The sequence below is a fragment of the Scomber scombrus genome, chromosome 22, assembly GCF_963691925.1.
Source record: "Scomber scombrus chromosome 22, fScoSco1.1, whole genome shotgun sequence".
NCBI lineage: Eukaryota > Metazoa > Chordata > Actinopteri > Scombriformes > Scombridae > Scomber > Scomber scombrus.
This window is the reverse complement of record NC_084991.1, coordinates 10,284,249-10,308,555: the sequence shown is the minus strand read 5'-3', so window position 1 is coordinate 10,308,555 and position 24,307 is coordinate 10,284,249. Positions and strand designations below refer to the sequence as shown.

Below are 24,307 nucleotides of genomic sequence, written 5' to 3'. Positions count from 1 at the left end.
TAATGTTGCTACAATTCTTTCCGGTTGCCAATAGAGGTTAATAAAGGGCACAGATTTGTGAGTCAGAGTGCTTCCTTTCTTCTTTCTTTTCAGAAAATGATACACAAGATTGTTCCAACACACCATATTTTCTGAACTTGAAAGGAAAGGGTCATTCATTCATTTATTCATTTTTATATTTTAACTTTTGTATCGCCTTAAATTGGATACAATTACTGCACATCATACCTTACTTGCATTTTATCATTAAATAACAACTTTGTGCATAAATATTTTAAACTACTAGAGTATGCAACCCCATAAATGCTTACAAACACATTACAAGTTCAGTTCATGCTTGTTATAAGCTGTGTTTCTATTTCAGAGCAACTCTTTTTTACAGTGTGGGCAAAGGCACCTCTAAAGATAAAGATGATTATTTACCGCAGTGTTAATACTGACAAACACGCCATCTTCTCTTTCTTTTCTGTGTGTGCTGTCTTTTCAGGGAGAGTTTGTGGCATGTCTGTTAGCCCTGCTGCGACAAATGAGTGACAGGCACTACCAGCAGCTGCTGCAAGCATTCAGCAGCAAGGACGACCTGAGGGTAAGACCGCCGCATCCATCTCTCTCCAGCTCTATACGACTGAATGCGTCTCTGTGTGATTCAGAAAGTGAATAAATAATGAAATGAATGACACTGGATTGGATGTTTGACTCTCGCTTCTAGTTTAGCTGGTGATTGCTGTGTGATTGCATAGTGTATGAAGCGATTGCTGCCAGGTATCAAGCTTACATGTTGACAAAGAGTGCTGTAGCTGGATTTACTGGGTGTTAATTAAAATGCCTGCCAGGCAATCCCAGTGTAGGATCAGAGACACCATATCAATCTTTTTCAGATATGTATTCTTCTATAGCCACATAACCATACATTTTGTCATTATTTGTCCTGAGGCAGTCCTGCAATGTTTACAGCTTGTACTAATGCATAGATAAATATTGGCTAGAGAGTGCAAGTAGAATTGTCATATATATGTTGTTTTTTTCTACTTCTTGACTTTATCTTTGTCTCTTTCAGTCGCACTCGGAATCTCATTTTAAAGTGACTCATTCAGCACACTTTCATATATGTTTTATGTACAGTCAGGTGTCTTTATGCTGACCTGTGCACACATACAGTACAGTAACATAACTGTGCTGCAAGGTCAGCATTGGCAGGACACACAAAGAGGAGCAGATAACGGGAACACAGAGAGAGAGAGAGACAAGGAAAATTAATGAGGTCACAGGTTCACTCCAGTGAGAATTACTATCAATTCACTGAATGTCAGACACCGTAGAGAGGTGATAGGCTCTTCTTAGCTTGAAAGCATTTACTGGAGAAGGACATCTTCTTATTCTCTAATTCTGGTACTTTCATCACAAGTATAAAAAGTAAATGTCTGGACTGGAGCATCAGAAGCTATTGTTCAGCTTAGCTCTTTGGGGCCTCAATCAGTGTAAAATGATAGCATTGCCATTCAGTCACATGACACAATGCAGTTGTCATAAACAGGCAGGTTGGCTCCAACACATTATTTTTGAGAACTGAGTATTTGTATATTCAGAATTTGGATTGTCTGAATAATACATGTAAAATGTATATAATGTATCCTGTTTACAGCTCACAGAACCTGTTTCGGAATATAGTTGTGTTGTTATTTTGTGTAATTACAATGAAAGCCATCAAACCCGATTCAATTACTTGTAGGTATAAACATACTTGGCCAATATAGATGATTCTGAAGCGTCTGTAGCTTCACTTTGAATGTTTCAGCACCATGGACAGAGGTCGTATTCAGATGTTTCAGCACCATGGAGAGAGACACAGAGAGAGACTTTAATTTAGAGTACTGAACAAATGCAGCCTGATTCATTTAGGCCCTGAGCTTGTTTTGGGCCTGACAACTTGCAAAATGTTTAAGCTACAGTTCAGCCTGAGGCCTTAAACCAGTATTGTATCTCCTGATAACATGCCGGTGCTGTGTGTGTGCTTTCCAGGATTTCCTTCTTCAGATCTTTACAGTCTTCAGGATCCTAATCCGACCGGAGATGTTCTCCAAAGACTGGACTGTCATGCGATTGGTCACCAACAAGTAAGATCCTGCACACATACATACACTCACAGATACACACAAGATAGAAAATAGTAAAGGAAAATCAAATCAAAAGAGGACATGTGGAAATTCAGATAGGGGAATGACATTCAAGAAATGTCAGTGAGAATCAGACAAGGGCTTTTACATGATACAGACATGCAATTTTAAACATCCAAATGACAACTTGTTAAATCAAAGAGCTTTCATCTACTGATAGTGTATGAAGAGCCTCGTCTGTCTTCACAGACAGTGTGTCCCACCTCTCTACATTTTCTTTTAAAAACACAACTAGATGGTATTTACCATTCACAGTAGAGGTACAAAGAAAAGTAAAATATTTGACCAAATTGTTAGGATCCTAAAAATTGATTATGCATGCTCTCTGTTCAAATGAAAGTGAATCCAAGGCTACTGCACTGTGTCACTCTGAAGGACATTTTCAAATGCAGTGGATAGATGATCTGATTTATAAAGGTCACTGAAATACGTGTATCTACGCAGTAATGAATCTCCATGTATCTTCAGTAGAAAAGTCTCTGGATCATACCAGAGATGATTTTTTTAGCCTTAAAATTATTAAACTTCAGAAGACTGGATCATAACAAAGTTTTGTGGTTTGAAACGTAATTTCAAATGTTTTTCTCTGTATTTTGTCATTGTGTTTTATCACTTCACCTCTGTACGATTACTCTATAAAAGGGGCCATTTGAATAACATGTGAATCATTCATGGTGCTGCGTTTTCCTCCAAGGTGATACAATAACTCTCTCTCCTGTTCTCTCAGTGTCATCATCACAACTGTCCTCTACCTGTCTGACGCTCTGAGGAAAAACTTTCTCAATGAAAAGTTTGACTACAAGGTAGGGTAAATGTGCCAGTTGGTGTGTGTGTGTGTGTGTGTGTGTGTGTGTGTGCGTGTCCGTGTGTGTGTGTGTGTATGTTTAGATCATGCATTGCTTCAGTGCATCAAAGCTGTTTGATTATCAAACAGCCTTACTTCAAAAAGGCTGCAGTAACATTTTACCCCCTCAACCACACACACCCGGACACACAGGCAGATATTCAATTATGATAAAATTAAAGGATCTATCAGACTTCTTAAAACAAAAGCTTTCACAGAGTGAAAATATAAAATAGAGTTGATATTAATGAAAAGCTTAGGGCAGACAGTAAAATTAGCTTAAAGCCAACAAACGGAATGAACAGCAATTCAAATAAAAGTTAATTAAATTATGATGAGACGTTTATCTTAAATACTATAAATCTATATTTCCTATTGTAAGTTTTACTGTTTGGTGTGTTTAAATATAACTGTGTGTTTAAAGGAAGCACATGCATTTGTTGTGACAGCTCATGTTCAACATGTAACACAATAATACAACTGAAAACTAAAAAGCCAAGAATCCATGGATACCAGGGGCAAACCGTGAAGCTAGTTTTTTTTACCTGAATTCAGGAAAATGTAGGCTGAGGTTTCCAGTTTTTGCACACATTTGACAAGATGTTCTTTTCCTCCCGACATTTTCAGGTGTGGGATTCGTATTTCTACCTGTCTGTTATATTTATCAACCAGCCCTGTCTTCAGCTGGAGTCCTTCTCACCCTCCAAGAGGAAGAAGATACTGGAAAAGTAAGTGCTGTTTGTTTTTGGAAAGGGGGATTTGCACACACAGACATGTGCAAACTAGGGCCTGCCAGATACTGTGTTTTCATTGCACTGAAACAGTAAACTTCATTGTGAATTTAATTGTTATATATAACTTTAAATACACAACAAAAAAGTTCAATTAAGAAAAAAGTTCAAATATACATACAATGTTGCTTATATAATGTTAAAAAGTATCAGCGCAATATATTTCGATACTGTTATATCTGTGATAATGTCAGCTGACTTATATATCGGTTGGGCTCCAGTGCAAACAGCCTCAGGTATTAAGTTGAGAGCCATCCTACCATGCTCCTGCCGTCTGTCACACACACACACACTGAACTATATGCCTCATACTGTATAATGTAAAACTGTATAACTACTTAAAATGCTGTTCTGTGCCACCTCTCTCAGTATTAGCCTGCAGCAAGCACACATTTCTAACCATGTCATTATATCTGTTCAGGTACGGAGACATGAGAGTGATGATGGGCTGTGAGATCTTCAGCATGTGGCAGAATTTAGGTAAGATGATGAAAATCATTTGTCATCTCAACACATGATGACATTTACTTTGATATGGGTCGCATAAATATTTCATGAGGTCTGTTTTTCAGATCATCAGATGATATATTCTATAGAAAAAAAGACTCACTTACACTCATCAAATGAATTAAATTGAAATTATAACTGATTCTAACTTATTCAGGGTTGTGCTGCAAATAAACATAGCCTGTTTTCCATTCAACCAATTAGTACCCCTGAATAATCTTTAAAAACATGCCGTATAAGTCTCAACATTTGTTCTATTCTGATGCCAAATTATTAATGTTGAAGTCTGTTTTACATACAGACCTAATATCAGAGAAAGTAAAATCAAATAATTTCTCTGTTTCTTTGTACTCGAGCTGACAGGACTTATAAACTATCAACCTTCTTTCCTGATGTCAAAAAAAAAACATGTCACCATGGCAACCAGCTGGAGGCTTCACTCAGCTTTGTTTGGATCCTTTTTTTCTTCTTCTCTGAGCCTGTGATGGATCTGTACAATTTTCTGTGTTAACCATAATTTCCAGTGTTTTATGTTGTATTCAAGTCTGTTTTATGAAAATTTGAGACACATTTTGAAGTCGTTTTTGTTTTATTTGATGTCAGTATGAGCGGCTTTGTCCCTGCACTAACAATCATTTAGAAAAAATCACAGGCACTGTCATTATGCAATTTATGAAAACACTGCTTCCCTTAATGCCCGTGCACTTAAACCTTTATTGTAGTTGAAATTTCTGAAGAAATGAAGCTCTCCAGAGTTGAGTTTCCCCCTGAAATAAACAGTACTCTGTTGTCAGGGATAAAGTGAGAGCCTAACCTCTGTGTTGACCTCTATCTCCTCTGCAGGGGAACACAAGTTGAACTTTATCCCTGCGATGATTGGTCCATTCTTGGAGGTGACGCTGGTGCCCCAGCCTGATCTCAGGAATGTCATGATCCCCATCTTCCATGACATGATGGACTGGGAGCAGAGACGCAGTGGCAATTTCAAACAGGTACACCGCTATTAAAAAAACACCTTTGCTTGCTGAAACTGATATTTAATCCCAAGATTAGATCAGTTTTTAGCAGTGAGCAACAAGAAAGAAAAAAACACATATTTTTCTTTATCTGTACTGGATTAAAACCTAAAGCTGGACTTGTGTGTGAGACTGTTCTTGTTCTACCAAAGCCTTGCAACAAATGATTGACATTGACATGACGTGAAGTGATTTGATTTAATTTAACAAACTGTTTAGTCTTAAACTGTAAACCATCCACGCCGCTCTTCCTCCCAGGCGTTTTATTGGTATCATTTGAACTGGCAGTTCTTTGAAGTTGTAAATGCTTCTTCCTTTCAGGTGGAGGCCAAGCTGATCGACAAGCTGGACAGCCTGATGTCTGAGGGCAAAGGAGATGAGACGTACAGGGAGCTCTTCAACAGCATGTGAGTTAGAGGGAAAACAACAGCAATAGAGAGATAGACATGGGGATTATAAGCGTATGGGTGATGTGATGTATTTTAAGTAAAGGGTGATTTCATACTTGAAGATAAAGCTACCACAATCTAATGTAAATACACCTTTTGCTACTTACTGTTCATTTTAGAAGCAAAAATCAGCTGCAAGAGCTCAACTAGCTTAACCCTAAAATCACAACACATGCCTAAACACATTTTCTTGGACAGAGGCTATTTCAGGACACCAGGACATTAGCCCTGACAGAGAAATACCCATTTATGGCATCTAATCACCTAAATGTTGCAACCTACACAAGGCTTCAGCAGGTAAATGCCAGCGTGGGCTGCAGCTTGTGGCTCGTGTATCTTGGTAAATGGCTGTTTTATCTGCAAGTACATTTGCCTAAGTATGCTGAAATCCAAAGAGCACCTATAAGAAAATTAGAGCTCAAAAAAGTCTTGTTGATGTTTTACAGTTAAACGTGTTGAGCTTTTAGATTGATTACAGAACATGCTGAAATAGTTTCAATGAATACGCCTTAGTTAGCTCTTTAGATTCAAGTGTTGATATAAGGTAGATTGATGAAATAATAATCAACGGTAAGTGATCAATATTCAGCTCCAGTCACCTTCATCTTCATACACACGTCTGTGGCCAGTCCATGTCTACTACGTCCTTGTGTTCCCAGGTTTGTGCTCCTGCATGCTTAGTGTTTGAACTCACGCTATTTTGTGTGTGCGTGCGTGTGTGCGTGTGAGTGTGTGTGTGTGTGTATTCCTGCTTCTTTCATAGTTCTGTGCCTGTTCATATTTTTAATGTCGCCCTCCACAACAGACTACTATATTCAAACTCAGTCTTACATTTCAGCTTAGCATCCCAAACATTACTGCATCAAAGGAATCATTAACACACAGTACGTCTCCTCTAGTGTGTTTTATCAGTATGTGTGTACTGTAATTGATCCTTTGTCTTTCATAGTCAATCACTCTTTCTTATCACCATTATTACATGTGAAACATTATGGAAAATAGAGTGATATCACTGCATATTATTAAATCTACATAGTGTAATCATGCATAAAGAATTTCTGAATGCAGTTAATAAGTTATGTTAAAGTTCTCTATGATTTTAGCCCTCTTTGCTTAATTAATATATTGCTTTTCATTTGATTTTCTAATTTATTTCCTTCCTACTAACTCCACTAACCCCTGAGCTAACCTGTGTGAGTGTGCGCTGATATTAATCGTATTAATACAAATTTATTCCGCCTATGCTTCCCGCCTGGAGTAGAATTCCTCTGTTTGGTCCGTACCCTAGGTAAGACGCTCTCCTCTTTGTTCTCTCAGTGTCGTCTGTGTGAAGGGTAGCAGGGTGGAAGGGTTGACGTTGGGAAATCTGTCTTCTTTTGCTGGCCAGTTTAGATAAGCAACCAACATTTGGAGATTCAATTCGAAAATGTATTTTGGTGGCAAAATACGGTAGTGAATCAGCTACCTTAGTTTGTTAATATTAATACAGCCTTCTTTTCTTTATGGTATTGTCTCTTTTTAACTCCCCACAGGCAGGGCATCAAGCATAGGTGACACTGGTGTGACTGGGATTGATTTCCTCTTTTTTGCTTCACCACTTTTTCTTTCTTTGTACTTTCTTCTTCCTTTCTCCCTCCCACGTCACCTTTTCCTTTTCCCATTTGCTCCTTTTCCCTCCGTCTCTTTTGGTCTTCACATCTCTCTGTCTTGTGTTGTTTCTCTCCATTTGTCCTCCAGCTTGCTGAAGAAGATTGAAAGGGAGACCTGGAGGGAGAGTGGAATCTCCCTTATCGCTACCGTCACTCGTTTAATGGAGAGGTTGCTAGACTATAGGTGAGAGCCTGCGGATACACTCTAACCAAAACACATGCACGCATACATGTCGTATGACTTATTAATCCTTTGTAAATGTAAGCACTAAGACATCTTTGTCCTCCTATTCCACTGTATATCTCACATCTTATATACCTTATATTTCTATTAAAGAGACTGTATGAAGCTGGGAGAAGTGGATGGCAAAAAGATTGGATGCACTGTCAGTTTACTGGTGAGCACTTATTTTTGTTTCTTTGTTTTAGTATCACAGTTTTTATTTGAAAAATAATTTGAAAAAAACCTCAACAAAATTACTGAATAAATGTATCTTGACAAACCAGGACTACTTACAACTTATGAGTGCATACTTTGAATTTCCAGGTTAACTGAATTGTAGATGTTTCCAAATGCAGTTTGTTGACATTTTGGGAGATCTTATTGGCTTTCTTGCCAAGAGTTTTACATCTTTAGATATAAAGCTACAGCCAGCAGTGAGTCAGCTAGACTAGAAGCGGGGGAAGCGAGAGAACTTACTAATGAACTTCTTTTTTGAGCAGGTTTAAACAAAGTAGATATAAAATGTTAATTAGGGAGCTTTAGAGACTTTGATAGATGGATTTTTCTTTAACCTTTGTACAGAGCCAGGCTTGCCATTTCCCCCCATTCCCACTCTTTATCCTTAACTAAGCTGACCTCCTCCTGCGTGTGAACTTTCCTTAAAATTTGCATTGAGCCAAAAGGCTTTGTAAAATCTCCTCTGTAGGTCTAACCTTCTTAACATATTTGGTCAATCTTCATTTATTCTAAAAAGAGGAGAATATAATATATGAGTGTTATAACTAGGTTGATTTTTAATCTTTTTCATCTCAAGTTTTAATCATTTTGTTGATGAAACTGTATGGAAAAACATGAACTTGTTCATTTATTTAGTTTAACCCATTTACCATCATTTGCAATGTTTTTTTTTTATTGTCGTATATCTTGTAGGATACATTTATCTCTCTGATTAACAGGCTGAAATTATATAAATGAATGCATTTAAATCCTTCTCTTACTGACATGACAAAAGACAAGTTTGTTTTTTGTTATTTTAGTTTCCTTTAGTGAATCATTCTGCTTGTCAGGTTATCATTATGTAACAGCAGCCATCTGCAAAAGCACCTGGGTGTGTAGGCAGATGGATTAGAAGTCACTAACCAGCAGCTGAAATATAGTGTTACACTGCTGCTGCCATAGAACAATATGTCAGTTTTAAACGATGTCCTAATTTGCATCTCCCACTCTATCTACAATTTTCATAATTTCTCTCTCTCTCTCTCTCTCTCTCTCTCTCTCTCTCTCTCTCTCTCTCTCTCTCTCTCTCTCTCTCTGTCACTCAATTGTCCTAAATCATCACCGCCCACTGCTCCTGTCAGAACTTCTACAAAACGGAGTTGAACAAAGAGGAGATGTACATCCGCTACATTCACAAATTGTACGACCTGCACCTGAAAGCACAAAACTACACAGGTATGCCTCAGGGAATAACCCAAACATAAAGTGTATGTCAGTATGGGTGAAACATTATCAATTGGTCTAATGTTGTAGTGGGTGTGTGTACAGGTGTGTGTTCACCCTGCTGCTGTTTGACATTACTGAAATTGCCAGTCATCCTTACTCTCCTTTCATATTTGTATCCTTAGGGTACTGTGTACTGCATGTGTTGCTCTGAACTGCTACCATGACTCATATAAAAGATGAGACTGTATCCTGACTGTTTCCCTGACAATGCTTACTGCTGCTTTGAGATGGATATTTTTGACAGTAAGTGTTGCAGAGGTTGAATATGATCTCCTGACTGTTCGTGTTTGTGTGTCACAGAGGCGTCGTACACCCTGCTGCTGTATGATGAGTTACTGGAGTGGTCGGACAGGCCGCTACGAGAGTTTCTCAACTACCCCATGCAGAGCGAGTGGCAAAGAAAGGAGTATCTGCATCTCACTATTGTTCAGAACTTTGACAGGGGGAAGGTGAGCTGAAATACACATACTGTACCATTTCAAAGTTTCCCATTTATTTCAATGAGTGTGTTCACGTCCAAACTTTTGACTTGTACCATATATCTTGACTATTAAACCGAAACAAGAATATTACTGTCTTCAGCACTTTTGGAGCACATTGCCGGTTTACTCGCAGGCAGGTTGTCACATGCAGCTTTTAAGACATGTTTGTATCAACAAGCTAATACATGTAAAGCCGCTGTGAAGCCAGAATACGCTTCATGCTCAGTGCATGTACATTTTGCTAAGCTGACAACCAGCAGCATGTCAGCTTCTCATACATATTCTAAAACGCAAAAAATACAAATGTACCTCAAATTCCTACCTGGTGTTGAAAAAGAAGCACAGACATACTTTTAATGGTTCATTTCGAATAAATCCATGTTATGCTGATTTTTAACATAACAAGCATGAACAAATTCATTAAATATTAATACTGAAATGCAGCAGCAGCAGGATGGAAGTTCCCCACTTGTTTAGTGGAGACTTGAAATAATTCACAGGAAATGAAATCCCTGCTTAAGATGAAAGTAGTGCACGGCTGTAAGCTGTGCAGAGCTACAAAAATGCACGTCACTGCTGGTCAGACATTCTCCCTATCAGGAGCCGTGACAGCAGCTCGGAGCATCAACAGCTCCTCCGTTTAGTCAGATGAATAGCAGGCAGGTGTAATTAAAACAGGATCTATATTGTACCACAGTGTACTACACCTTTCCTTTCAGAAGTGTTCTGGGAGATGATGACAGCAAGACTGACAGGTGAAGCGTGGCATGCATGGATGGTTTTAGGTGTCAGCAAAGAATGAACAGTGAGATTGGCAGCTTGAACACAGCTCAGCTGAGTCAGGATGTAGCAGCATTTCACTTTGTTACTTAACAGATTTTTCAACAGGAAGCACATTTTTTCTTTCTGTCTTTCTTCCCCCGTCTCACTCCCATCCTCTGATGGTATCTTTTTATCCTAACTACCTTTCTCATTGTTCTGTACTCAGGATTATTGAAACTCTACAAAATTACACACAAAAAACCTTCAACTTCCCTGATGAAATAACATAGCTCTGCGGAATCATTAAAACTGCTCCCCTCGTTAGTCATAGTCCAATTTTCTTTCACATTCACGAGCTATGCCATCTGCCGGTGCTGCCGCACAGGGATTAGAAGGCGGTAGGAAAGGAAAGCTTTTCATTTAATTAGCAAGATGGCTGGGTGCTGCGTGTACCTGCATGAAGAGGTTATATTTGACTCGCCATGATATTGTTGTCTCACCATTGCCATCCAGTGGAGGTAATACAGTTTAGCAGCACCCCTGCAGAACACATGCCGTGTTGAAGTATCATAAAACAAAGATTTGTGTTCTATGCAGTTGCTTTCACTGGATTTAAGAGCATGACTTTGATTGAGTGTATGCGAATGTGTGTTTGTGCCTCTGTCCTCAGTGTTGGGAGAATGGCATCATTCTGTGCAGAGAGCTGGCTGACCAGTATGAGTCTTACTACGACTACAGGAACTTGAGCAAGATGAGGGTGAGTTAAAGAGTTAAAAACACATTTACTGAAGAAAGACAGTTTTAAGTGACTCATTTGATTCTGAAAAGCTACCATACTCATATTATGCAGCTACATGCAAATATGCTAATTTAAGATACTGTAACTACTCTTTGTCAATGCCAAACCAAAACCTTGTCCATTGTTGTTGGTTCATATATAATGTTGTCACTGATTTCCATTGCCAGATGATGGAGGCCTCTCTCTATGACAAGATCATGGACCAGCAAAGACTTGAACCTGAATTCTTCAGAGTGGGATTCTATGGAAAGAAGTTTCCCTTCTTCTTGCGGGTAAAGAAATCTCCATATTCCCACTGATCCATGAATAGCAAGTTGAAGACAGTATTACTTTTACCCTCTCCAAAGAAGAAACAGGCCTGCAGGAAGAATTAACTTTTCTTACGTAAGACTCCTTTAGTGTGAGGTGACATTCAGCAACTCTTATTCAATGCCATTTAATGATGTAACAGGACCTGTCCTTGGTGAAGGCTGCAGTTGCAGCGTGTGACCACTAGATGTCAAACTAACCCCACGCTGCCTTTTCCTTGCCCCTCTGCAGAATAAGGAGTTTGTGTGCCGCGGGCATGACTACGAGAGGCTGGAGGCTTTCCAGCAGCGGATGCTCAACGAGTTCCCCCACGCCATCGCCATGCAGCACGTCAACCAGCCGGACCAGACCATATACCAGGCAGATGCACAGTGTATCCTTGGCAATAGAGAGAGAGGGGTACATACAAATTCATTCACTGAGTGTGGACACGTCTGTCCATGCTGAGCAGGCACAGTCAGACGTGTGGAAATGCATACAAATTGACTACAGCACAGTGTACATGCATATGTACACACATACACACACAGCATGCCTTGTGTTTACATGCACACAATTGCCAATAAGGAGACACAAGCTATCAGACCATGCCTCCAATTTACAGGAATGCACATACTCTTACTGTACTGTATATTAGTGCGGTATTCAGAATCAGATACTAGAAAGTAGTATGAAAAACATATGCATCAACACAAACACAAGGTACACATTTCCTCTTGAGAGACTTCAAAACCCTTATTTTGCTCTCCTGCATTTTTAATGGATTTATTCACTAAAATCGCTCTAAACAGCGTCTTCTCGCCGACTAGCAGCCATAATTCAGTAGGGAGAAGCTATGAGTTGATAAAGATGTTGCATTCATCTGGGTCATCCAATTATTATCGTGCGCTCTAAGCAATGAGCTTCACAAGCAGCAGGGAGGACTATTACCCTGGGCTATGTCTCAGGCTACAATCAGAGTCCTCTGATTGGGCTTTAGGTTAACATTAGGTTTACTTACTATCATAATGGTTTAAGTAACCTTTCTAATTTATCACACCATTGTTATTGAATTAATCATCACACCTTGAGCTGTACTGTTCATTTGCATTAACTGTGTTCAAATTCAGCTGCGCTATAGGGGAGGTTTTTAATTATTCACACAAATGTATGGGACAAATGTTGGCCTATATAGAGGTAGAGGGAGCAGTAAAAGACAAACATAATGACACAAAGACTGAAGAGAGCAGCACTAAAACATAACCAGATGGAGGAGAGAGAGAGACTTGCTTTAAATTTCCTCATTTTTGTCTTTTTCATAGTGTTTTTATGTGTGATGCACTTTCCATACAAGACAAGACAGCTAACATCTGAATAAATTAGCATACTGCTGTTATTTTCACATAACGGTAATCAATAGAGTCTCTCCTGCTCACCCATCTGTATATCCTTGTCACAAACACTCATGCATATGAATGTTTATATGTTAGCTGTCTCAACTCATATTACACTGGTAAGGCTGCTCATCGTGTGCGGGGGGGTTTCTCACTGAATCACTTACGGCGACTCTTCCCTCCTCCACTGCTCACAGTGACAAGTCTTTGTGTGCTGTCTGGTTTTTTTTCTCCTTTGTTTAAGACAAAAAGCTTTCCAACTTTTTATTCCGCATTGCTTTTTTTTTTTTTTTAAATGTTCCTTTATTTAGTTTCTGTGTTCTTCCTTTCTGGTTGTACCACAAAGTAGAATTCAAAATAGCTTTAGAAATAGAGAAATTGCTGTTTTTTGCACCATTTGTCTTCTTGGTGTGTAGTATTCTTGTTCAGATCCAGGTATTGTTGTGGTAGCTATTAGTACACCCTCAGCAAAGTGTTGTTCTCACATGATAATAAAGTATTTATGTAGTATTTGTGTAAGTGTTTGCATGTCAAAGTGCACACACAAAGCCACACATTTCACCATCCTGCACGTGTCCTTGTCCCCTGTGTGCGAATCCCCATCTTCTTTCGGGTCACTGAAGAATGCTTGTCCATTTTAGTCTGCAGTGCTTTCCCCTCTGTCTCTCTCTTGCTCTTTCCTTAACTTCCGGTGCCTCCAGACCTGCAGATCTACGCCGTAACCCCCATCCCTGAGAGTCAGGATGTGCTGCAGAGAGACGGAGTGCCTGACAACATCAAAAGCTTCTACAAGTTCAATCACATCTGGAGGTTCAGATATGACCGGCCCTTCCACAAGGGCACCAAAGACAAGGAGAATGAGTTCAAGGTACTGGAAAAAAGGAGGAATTTACGTGTAGTAGAAAGACAGATAATGGTGAATGTATATGCAACAGAGCATTTAGACACATACATACATACTTACATACATTCAGTATGACTATATAAACACAAAGGGGAATATGAGTTGTTGCAAAATGCGATTTACTATCAAATAAACAGGCAGCAAGATCAAGTTCTCTGGTATATTGCAGAAGCTAGAATTACACATTTATGATCATTAGCATTTCAGTGCTGCAGACTGATGTGAAACAGCTTCATTTTTCTTCCCTCTCTACCTTTTTCATCAATCGTGAGCTTGTGTAGTAGTGATGGTTTGAACCTGCGCTCAGGTGTTAGTGTGTGTGTAATGCATGTATTATTCATTGTGACACCCGTATCACTAATTACACTCAGAAACTTGGAGTCAGTGCTGTGTACAGCTTTGTAGAAATGAACTCTTTACTGTCAATTCAGTCACACAAATGCAGCCGTACGTAATCTAAACACGTACACACAGACACACACTACACAGACCCTGATATTAGGCTCATAAATATTCAAAACTAACATGCGCGCACACACACACACACACTCGCACACTCCACGCAGTCATTGCATCTCAGTTCCATTAAGGCTATTTGGCTAAATTTAATCATGATATCACATTTCCATCAGGGCTGGATATCTCTGCCCCTCGGGTGGGAATAATATGTATGATAAACGTTTGCATGGTGATGAGAGTATGAAGCAACCAGAATATGGTGTGATCAGTCATAATAAAAAAAAAAGAGAAGTGAAAAGGCTGCACAAGCTTCTAAAATTCAACAAAGAAGTTTCTATCTGTAGAAAAAAATAACAACTTTGTATAAAAGGTCAAGGTTTTGGTTTTTGTCAGATTTTCCTTTCAACTTCTTGCTGTTAAACTGTAATACATGTTTTTTTTCTCTCCAAGTGGTTTTCAGGTGGGTTTCTTGGTCTTAAAAAGCATAAAATCAATAAAAGGCAGCTGGGTTGTGTAGTGAGTCGGAAGACCCTTCTTCATCCTGAGGATACTGGATCGATAAGCTGTGTCAGCACTCATCAGCTCTGCTGGAGGGTCCTTGAGCAAGATGCCGGACTCTAAACTAAGCTTAAAATAAATTAAGCTTGACTGTGTCAGGACTCACCTGCCTGTGGAGCAGGTCCAGTAGAGGACAAAGCTTCTTCTAGTGTTTAGAAAAAGAATAATAATATAGTGATGTTTCACGTTTTGGACAAAGGTAGTGCCCTTTAAAATAAAGCTAATCTATGTTGAGTTAAGATGAGTTGAAGCTGTAGTGAAGAAGATCAATTTAATTTTGCATGAGATCCAGAAATAAGGTGTTGTATTTTTTATATTGATAGTGATTTGAGAATTATTTCTGGATCATGGAATCTTTGGAAAAAGCTACCTTTACCATAACATATTTTAGATTAATATATGGAGCAATTACTGTTAAACAAAATCTGAAAATAGAGACCGTCATATTATCAATTCATTTGATGTATTTAATGCATGACAGTTATTTCTGGATTTTGGAAACAATAATTTGACCAAAACAAGCTTGAAAAATATACTTGACCTTACCTGAACTATTTTTGTAGATGAAATAATGGATGAATCGATGTTTTAAAAACATCAGAACATAGAAAATAATGAGCATCACATTATTCCAGGGCTCAAGGTAAAATCTTTAAATTGCTTCCTTTGTCCACACAACAGTCTAAATTCCCCAAATGTTTAATTTACAGTGACATAAAACAGAGAAAAGCAGCAAATCCCCAAATTTAAGGAAGCTGAAACCATGGACTGTTTTATATTTTTACTTGATTAATGACTTTGTTTTTTAATTGTTTTTGACACTATCAAAAACACAAAATTATAAGTTGGTATTACAAATTCCGTACACAGAAAATACAACATTCTTTTTGCTTCTTGACATGTTTACAACAAACAGACTGTAGTGGAAGTGTTTCCTAAGGTGCTCGAGTCTGGTGTGAATAGATTATGTTAATAGCCTGCAGTGAATGCTAGAGTTTCCATAGTTTACGTGCTGTCAGAATGACCTTGTAGGATGTTGGCGTATTGACAAGCATGCTGGCTGACAGGATAAGTGGTGCAACATGAATGATGATATGAGATATAAGACATGACATCTGACCTACACCTAAAAGTGGGTGTTTGGCAGTAGGTGTGCTTGATGTGTTTTTCTCAAACTATATATCGGTGATTAAATTGTGTGGTGTCAGCCAGTGTATGTGTGTATCAGGCAGAAGTAGCTATGGATTTTTTTGAAGCATGTTTAGCAAACAGGTAACACTGAGGTTTATATTGTGTGTTTATGCAGAGCCTGTGGGTGGAGAGAACAACACTGACTCTGGTCCAGAGTCTTCCGGGCATCTCACGCTGGTTTGAAGTGGACAAGAGAGAGCTGGTGAGTGTGACCTCCTTTAATAAAATAACCATGAAGACATAACTACAACACATCTTACACTTACATGGGACACTGTTATACACTTTTATTTTGCAGGTTGCAATTTAGAGCACTGCCAACCAATAACTAAGTATTGACCCAAGTCATTGTACTGAACATCAATGATGATCTAGGTCATGAGTTTGGGGCTATTGGATACATTTCATTTCCTCCATTGGATTGGATCTCCCGAACCACACAAATCAATGGTTTAGCTTTGATTACAAAAATGTCAATCTTGTTGGAATTGATTTTTATATTGGGGATTTTTTTCCAATACATTCATTTGAATCTAGTCCATTCCCGTACTGTGTTACACATGAATCCCCACAAAAGCTTTCCGTCTTGGTTCTTCTCAGTCAGATCTCTAAGGAGTGGGAGGATTTTAAATGCTGTTTTGTCCAACGTATGCAAAACATAACCCAGTGTCGGTCTCTGTTGGTCTCAGCACATATTCGTTAGTGCATAGCTGCTGAGCCCGGTGTGAAATTGTGGATTGTGAACCCACTGTTATTCTATGATGGTTATGCAGTGCAATAGCATATGAAATACCAGACTGGCAAAAGCTCTTATTAGCAAGCGGATTAAGCTTTGTGAGAGAGAGAGAGTGAGAGAGAGAAAGAGAAAGAGAGAGGGGAAAAAACTGCAGGATGAAGGGTTAGAACGTTTCTAAAGCTTCCATATCCAAAAGTGACCATATATAATAATTGTAGTTTACTTAAAGCTGCTAAAGTTCATTTTTCACATTAACAATGAATCAAATGATCACGTGTATGTGAAAGGTGTCGCTCGCAGTGATAAAACCAAATTCAGCACTCTACGGACTGTTAAATGTTGACTTTATGGCCCAAGATGTCACTATTTTGAGTCAGTCTTACCGCTCTTGTCTCCAGATGCGATAGGCAGCTGTCTCCATTAAAAAACCTCTGCTAAATGTATTGTTCACTACCTGCCCAACATCAAACTTAAGACAGATAAAGTTAGCATCTATCTGGTTAACATCATAAAGTATTTAGCAGCTAAATAAAGAGCCTGATGCTTCCCTTAGCAGTTGGTGGAGACCAAAACAGAGCTAAAAGGAGAGTAAGTATTGGACTGACATTCTTCAAACAAATGCTGATGTTGCTCCATATCCATTGGATGTGTAACTGAGCAGCTATTTGCCCAATTAAGTGAAAAAGTAATGTCCCTACAGCTTGTTTATGCTGCCCCCAAGTGGCCAAAAATATGTTAATACAGGTTCAAAGAGTTGTCCTATTTCATAATTCATTTTTTTTTAAAGGTGGTGGGAATGTGTTAATGTTACAACTTTAACTAGAAATATAGAGAGACATTTTTTGTATGCAAATGTATAATGTTTGTAAGAGTTTCGTGCACACATTTATTGAGAATGTAGATCTTTTTTAAGATGAAGCCTCAAATCTTTAGTAAGGGTTAAGTAAAAGTCTTTCAGAGTCGATAAGATAAGTCTGGTATTAAATACACTCTTGATTTCCTCTACAATCTCCCTATTCGCAGGTGGAGGTTAGCCCGCTAGAGAACGCCATTGAGGTGATCGAGAACAAGAACCTACAATTACGGACATTGATCACCCAGTGTCAAAACCGGCAGATGCAGAACATCAACCCCCTCACCATGTGCCTCAACGGGGTCATCGACGCCGCTGTCAATGGGGGGCTGGCCCGCTACCAAGAGGTAGGGATGGATAGATGAAAGATGAGGTTGGAGGATTTTAGAGACTGAGCAGGAGTGCAGCGATGATATATGAATTGCCTAATGATGCATGAAGGTGGGTGTAAGCGGGGAGATGTATAGACAGAGACCGTTTTGCGGAGGGAGGAGCGGATGACCAGATGGATGGAGAGATGGATGGATGTATGAATGGCCGGGTGAAGGTTTGGTTGAACGGACAGATGACTGGAGAGCAGGGGAAGGTGGAAGTGGGGAAAATTAGATGGATGGGTGGTACACGAATGGGTGGGTGGAAAGGGGAGTTGGTTTGATGGATGGATGGAAGGATGGATGTGAGGAGAAGGAGGGGTCAAGTCAGAAAAATGGCACATAGGGGAGTGAAAGGAAGGAGGAGAATACGATAGATGGCTAATAATGGCTGGATGAGTACGATTGGAGTGTTTGTATGTAGCTGTCATAAAAGACAAACATACGTTAACGGAAAGAAATGGAAATATACTCAATCCCACAGACAAGCTTTTACATATACTGCATCTCCCAAAGCTCCATTTCCAGGAGAGCATCATTTCTTTTCTTGTAAGAGTACAATTTCCTAAGCAGCCAATTGAAGAAAAGGACTAAAAATCTACTTAAGAAAATGGTTTTTACCCTCAACAAACTGAGTGGACTCAGCGACTTGCTCTGTGTCGCATAGCAACCACCTTTTTCCACTGAGAGAGCATATGTGGGGGTGCACGTGCATGTTTGTGCATGCATGCCTGTGTGCGTGTGTGTGTGTGTGTGTGTGCGGGGGGGGGGGGGGGGGGGGGGGGGGGTTATACTGCATGTGAATGACTGTATATTGGTTTTGTGCCTCTGTGTAGAAGTAGCCTATTAAGTTTTGTAGGATACTTGATAGAGTCACAAAGGCAAGGGTCGCTGAAGTTCTTTCCACTCTTACTGCCATTATTTTATTAGAAAAATGCTTTTAACATACTTATAGAGTAGTCCATTACTTTAATCCACTCTTGGCAGGTTTGTGTATATCTTTTTATGTACATCTAATTGGGTAAATGGGATTCTTCTGGGCTAAAAACTGACTTCTTTCAAACGTTTGTGATTTGCATTTACATATATTCATAATATGAAATAACACATTTCAATGACTTCGCATGAGTCGGACACAGATGCTGCAGCAAAACACCCGACACTCATTTTTCCTTTGCAGGATATCACGTGCGAGGACCCCACAGAGCGTGACGCAAACCTATTAATTTCCTCGCGTAATGCCGATTGACAGCTGCGGAGGTTTTACTCGGCTACAAATGAAGGAGAAATTGTCATTATTAATATTCAGATTTATTGCTTTAGTTTGAGTCGGAACCCTTAAGGGGGAATGTTGTCTGATTTATTTCCCCTCCCCTCAGCGTTCCATCTCTAATTGGACTTTTCTAATGATTAACTGAACCACTCCATGGTAGGGTCTCACTCCCTGCAGCCGGACGAGAGATTTCCATCATTTGTAGAAGTTTATTGATTATTTGTGCTGTCGTTTCCGGAGGTCGTAGGACAGGATTTCCTGCTGAAACGCATCACTTCTCTGTTTAGAATTACTACCTTGGCACATTTGCATACATACTTTATAGTACATCAACTATGAAGAGTGTAATAATGTTTATGTGAAGAAATATTTTTGATTTCATGTCCATCTGTGCTGCATGGTGTTAGAAAAGAGGAGCGTGATATCACGTTCAGTGCATACTAATACATTCTATCACGATAAGGATTTCCAGCTGAGGATGTTTGTCTGGAATAATAATATTCCTTGTTTTATTGAGGATTCACAGTCTGAAAGCCATAGACGCCTGCGTTCATTGATAGGGATCTATGTGTGCTTTCTTGTGTGTGACTGTGTGCGCGTGTTTGAAGAAGCAGTGAGCATCTTTTCCCTTTAACTGTCAACTGGCTCTGTCTCTTTGGAGATAGACAGCTGTGTCCTTGGTAGAGGAACCGTGCTGATCTTTTTGTGAACTCCCCCTTTACCTTTCAGTCCGTCTTTTTTTTGGTGTGTGTATGTTTCCCTCTGTGGCAGATTTTGAAAGCAGATTTTGCGCCAGCTCTTTCATCGGCTCGTCATCTCCTCTTTGTGCACTCCGATGCAGATTGAAAAGGATTTACCATAATCTGTAGACACATCACAAGTGTTGAATGTATTGTAAACAGCAAGGACCTGGCGTTGAAATGTATGGATATGACAAAAACAGTTATCGTCATTCAAAGCGGACCAGGGCATATTTAATCTTATCTGTTTCTCCTCTGAGTCGCCTTTTTGAAGGAAATGTCTGAGAAAGAGAATAGAAAGCAAATGCTGTAAGCCATTATCAAAAAGTATGACATTTCTGAAGAGACGTGATCTTTAACAAGAAGCAGAGATATGAATAAAAGCAACATAAAAAGGCTTATAAAATCCAACCAAATTGGCTCCTAAATCAAAGTAAAATCAGTTCCGTAAGATCACTAATACTCATTTAGCACAACGTTTTTCTTTTTCTATTTTTAGGTTTTGGGTTTTATTCTGGTTCCTGAACTTGGTATTAATATCACAACACAAGAGTCTAAACAGGCGTATTACTCCCCATTTGACTCAGATGTTGGTTTACTCGTTTTGCCTCTTTTGTCAGTTTTTGTGTGAATGTTTTTCAAGGATTTAACAAAAAAACAACAATGTGGACACTAATTTACTGTGTCAGCCCAGCAGGGATTCAGGTAACACCGCAGTGCAGAAAGTCTACCGCTCCTGGTGTGTGCATACTGTAACAGATGTGGTGCATTTTGTCTCCATGCAGGCCTTTTTTGTGAAGGACTATATTATGAATCATCCTGAAGATGGGGACAAGATCGGGCGACTAAGAGAACTCATGTTTGAGCAGGTTGGTAACTGGAGATACAAACAGAGTGTATACATTTATGCTAAATCTGAAATACTGTACGACGATCTTTTAAAAGTGATGAGCAGAGATAGGCCACCTTATATCTAACAGCATGTTTATCCTCTAACATGACAACAGAATGATATTATTTATAGTATTTGAGCTTCACAGTTCATTCTTGACCTTGGACACAATTTCATCTCAAGATCCACTTACTGAAAAAGTAAGTAAGGGAACCTTGAGTTAAGGCTGTTGATAATTGAATATAATGTGTGTATCAACTGAATTGACTTGAAATAAATATTGCTGGTTGGGCCCATTATTTTTAGATATTTATCCCAATCTATTTTTACAAATTGTTCTTGTTAAAAAGTCATAAAATATGAAAAGCAAAAGCCAGTTCACAATTATGATGGATAATATTTGCAGGGGATTTATTAACTCGCAGATTTATTCCAATCGAGCAAGTTTGCAGCAAATCAGCAGATATTTAGCATTTTACACGGATGAAAGAGTTGTTTCATTTTGAAATAATTCACCTTCAGATGTTGTCCAAAACATAAACCAGCTTTCGTTTTGCAGGCACACATTTTGGAGTATGGCCTTGCCGTGCACGAGAAATTTGTTCCTCAGGACATGAGACCTCTTCACAAGAAGCTAGTGGACCAGTTTCACTTGATGAAGTCCAGTCTCGGCATACAGGTAGGCCAGAGGTCACGTTTTGGGTGGTTGACACCTCATGATGCTACACATTTCAGATTTAATGAGGGGTTTAAATTTTAAGTTAAACACAAGTTATTTCAGCTAATGATCATCAGTCACATATTAGGAAGATTAAAACAATCTCACTTGCGTAACATCATTTTCCTCAAATCATTAACTGAAGTCTTTAATAGAAGCACTCACTGTATGTGTCGACTGAAGCCGACCGCTGTGTTCAGACTTGCATGTGAATGACCCCTCTGGTCCTCCGAGGAGAAAGCTTCCCCTCATTAAACACGCTTCATTCATCTGCATTTGTGTGTATTTTATTTACATACCTCACGCTGGCATGAAAAAAGCATTTAATTACGTGCACTTCCTCTTGTTCAATTTGAAACCCCAGGAGTTTCCGTCTTATGTGCGTGCAAGCCCGGTTCACTTCACCAATGGAAGCCCACGAACATGCAGGAACTCTGTGCCCAACATCATTAGCCCAGACGGTGGCAGAAGTATTACCAGGCGAAGGTAACAAACTTTTGTTTTTCTGTTTAGTTCAGGATAGATGTGTGTCAGTGACTATTTCTGTATATTATAGTAGAGATCAAAAATATCAAAAAAGGGATTTTGCTTCAGTCGCAGGATATTTTTTAAATCCCTTCCTATTTTCTAACCTTCTTTGCTTTCTCTTGATGCGCCACTCTTAACTGCCAACCTCAGTCCTGATCTTACCTCCTTTCTATTATTTTACTTTTTTAAATCCCTGCCTTACCTGAAACACCAGGCTCTGTGCCTTTGCTCTCTTCTTTTCTCTCTTCCATGCCAGTGTCGCTCCATCTGGGCATACAATAGGTGGGGGCGGCTTGGCTGACCCTCACAGGGATATTTCTGCGTGGCTGCTGCCAGAGCAGCAGGCAGACTGTGCGCGTATGTGTGTTTCTGAGTGTGTGTGTCTTTTGATGTGTTCAGTGACCCTGCCACTCTGTCTACCTGCGACATTCTGTCTCCACGGTCCGATCCCAGAGGGGCACAGCCACACAGAAAGACACAGGCACACACATCGCAGCAATCTCCCAGTGACATTTCACATTTTGCTTACTGAGTCTTGATTTATTTATTTGTGCTCTGTTTGACAACACAAAGCCAGGTTACATCATCTCGGTAAAGATTTCTGTTTTAACCTTCCTTTGTAGAGGTTCTCTAACTTTTCTTTCACCCTTTTAGCTTTTTGACAGAGATATGATGATTATGATTAATGATATGCTGTGATTGCTTTATTGATTATCTTCTTCTAATCTGACATTTTCTGCTTGTTTGTCTCCCTGTTTGGCTGCCTGCCTTTTCGTCTTTCTGCGGCTCTCGCTGAATTTTTGGTGAGTCAAACCTCTCAAGGGTAATGAGACATAATCCCATTTTATCTCACCCTCTCCTGAAACACATGGTAACTTTCTCTCTCTGTCTGTCTTTCACCCTCAGTCTTCTCAGCTACCCTGCGGTGAACCGCTACTCCTCGTCCTCTCTGTCATCTCAGGCCTCCAACGAAGTCAGCAACATCACAGGGCAATCGGAGAGCTCAGATGAAGTCTTCAACATGCAGGTAACCTCTCCACCTCTCTCACTCCGTTGTACACAAAGACAAACAAACACTTGCCAATCAACACACCCGCACAAAGGCTGTTTAAGTCACAGATTGAGTCAATATCCCGAACATTTGCCCTCCTGCTCCCTACCTTTTTTAATCCCCCTCACTCTAATTTCTCTTTCTGTCTGCCCTTTCACTCTCTGTCATCCTCCCTCCTTGTTCAGGGCTTTGTCCGGCCAAGAAAATTGTCATGATAATGTCAAATAAGGACACACTGCTTTGTGTGGTCTGTCCAGGGAGCTCGCTGGATTTGGGCAATAATCTTAATTAGATTTGGCCAATTCAAGAAGCTGCCGACAACTCCTGGCAAGCTGTCTCCCGCACCTGGCAGGCCTGGAAATAACAGAAAGCAGAAAAAATCATGAGAGAGAAAAAGGTGTCGTCAGGGATGTGACTGAACCTATTATGATGTTATTTTTTGAACATCATAGCTTTTATCCATAGAACTAGTAGAATTCACTGAAAGGTGATTCTGAAGATGAGTGTCATTATAGTTCATTTCAATTTACAAGGTGCACTTTCACCACCCACCCCCCAGAGACACCACTTTTTTACTGTTTAAGTTGCATTTTACTTTTTTTTTTTTAATAGCAGCTTTTTTCCCTCTCTTTTTGAGAATGACTATAATGACAAAAACAATAGGAATGTATCACATGCTCATATTCATATAGCTACATAGAACTAGCAGCCTACAAGTCCCAACAAAACACACTTCAAATTCTCAGATATTTTAAGACCCATTTGGCCTCAACCTCTAACATTCATGCCCATAGCTAAGATCCATTATGTGAAATGATATATGTATACAGTAGCTTGATGCATGTCACATTAACTTAACAATTTAGTAAACTAACTCAACAAACTAATGGCAAAGCTAATATCAGTATAAACAGAACTTTAAGATTCATCGAAGAGCTGTTAGCAGAATTACATTATACATATTAGTTCACCATATTAATTATAATTATAATAGGATATAATAATAATTGCAGATCATTAGATGAGATGTCATATCTGTATTGTAGATATGCATCTATGGACATCAGCCAGTTAGCTTAGCCTTGCCGCCGTTGTGAGGTTGCTAGGAAACAGGCACTCACAGGAAGTCACTACCCCTTGCCAAGAAATAAT

General features: G+C 39.4%; 1 protein-coding gene across 1 annotated transcript in view; it reads left to right on the top strand.

Moving 5' to 3' along the window:
- Positions 1 to 24,307, top strand: part of dock4b (dedicator of cytokinesis 4b) — a 114,305-nt gene that overhangs the window by 77,224 nt on the left and 12,774 nt on the right. Inside the window, exons 26-46 of the mRNA XM_062443765.1 lie at positions 488 to 586; positions 2,020 to 2,114; positions 2,902 to 2,977; positions 3,646 to 3,746; positions 4,231 to 4,289; positions 5,160 to 5,308; positions 5,654 to 5,739; positions 7,519 to 7,614; positions 7,768 to 7,828; positions 9,012 to 9,105; positions 9,457 to 9,605; positions 11,071 to 11,157; positions 11,367 to 11,471; positions 11,740 to 11,881; positions 13,583 to 13,749; positions 16,109 to 16,195; positions 17,753 to 17,929; positions 20,752 to 20,835; positions 21,418 to 21,537; positions 21,941 to 22,062; positions 23,020 to 23,131. Coding sequence (XP_062299749.1) covers positions 488 to 586; positions 2,020 to 2,114; positions 2,902 to 2,977; positions 3,646 to 3,746; positions 4,231 to 4,289; positions 5,160 to 5,308; positions 5,654 to 5,739; positions 7,519 to 7,614; positions 7,768 to 7,828; positions 9,012 to 9,105; positions 9,457 to 9,605; positions 11,071 to 11,157; positions 11,367 to 11,471; positions 11,740 to 11,881; positions 13,583 to 13,749; positions 16,109 to 16,195; positions 17,753 to 17,929; positions 20,752 to 20,835; positions 21,418 to 21,537; positions 21,941 to 22,062; positions 23,020 to 23,131 — 2,268 coding nt within the window. The remainder of the gene's footprint in view (positions 1 to 487; positions 587 to 2,019; positions 2,115 to 2,901; positions 2,978 to 3,645; positions 3,747 to 4,230; positions 4,290 to 5,159; positions 5,309 to 5,653; positions 5,740 to 7,518; positions 7,615 to 7,767; positions 7,829 to 9,011; positions 9,106 to 9,456; positions 9,606 to 11,070; positions 11,158 to 11,366; positions 11,472 to 11,739; positions 11,882 to 13,582; positions 13,750 to 16,108; positions 16,196 to 17,752; positions 17,930 to 20,751; positions 20,836 to 21,417; positions 21,538 to 21,940; positions 22,063 to 23,019; positions 23,132 to 24,307) is intronic.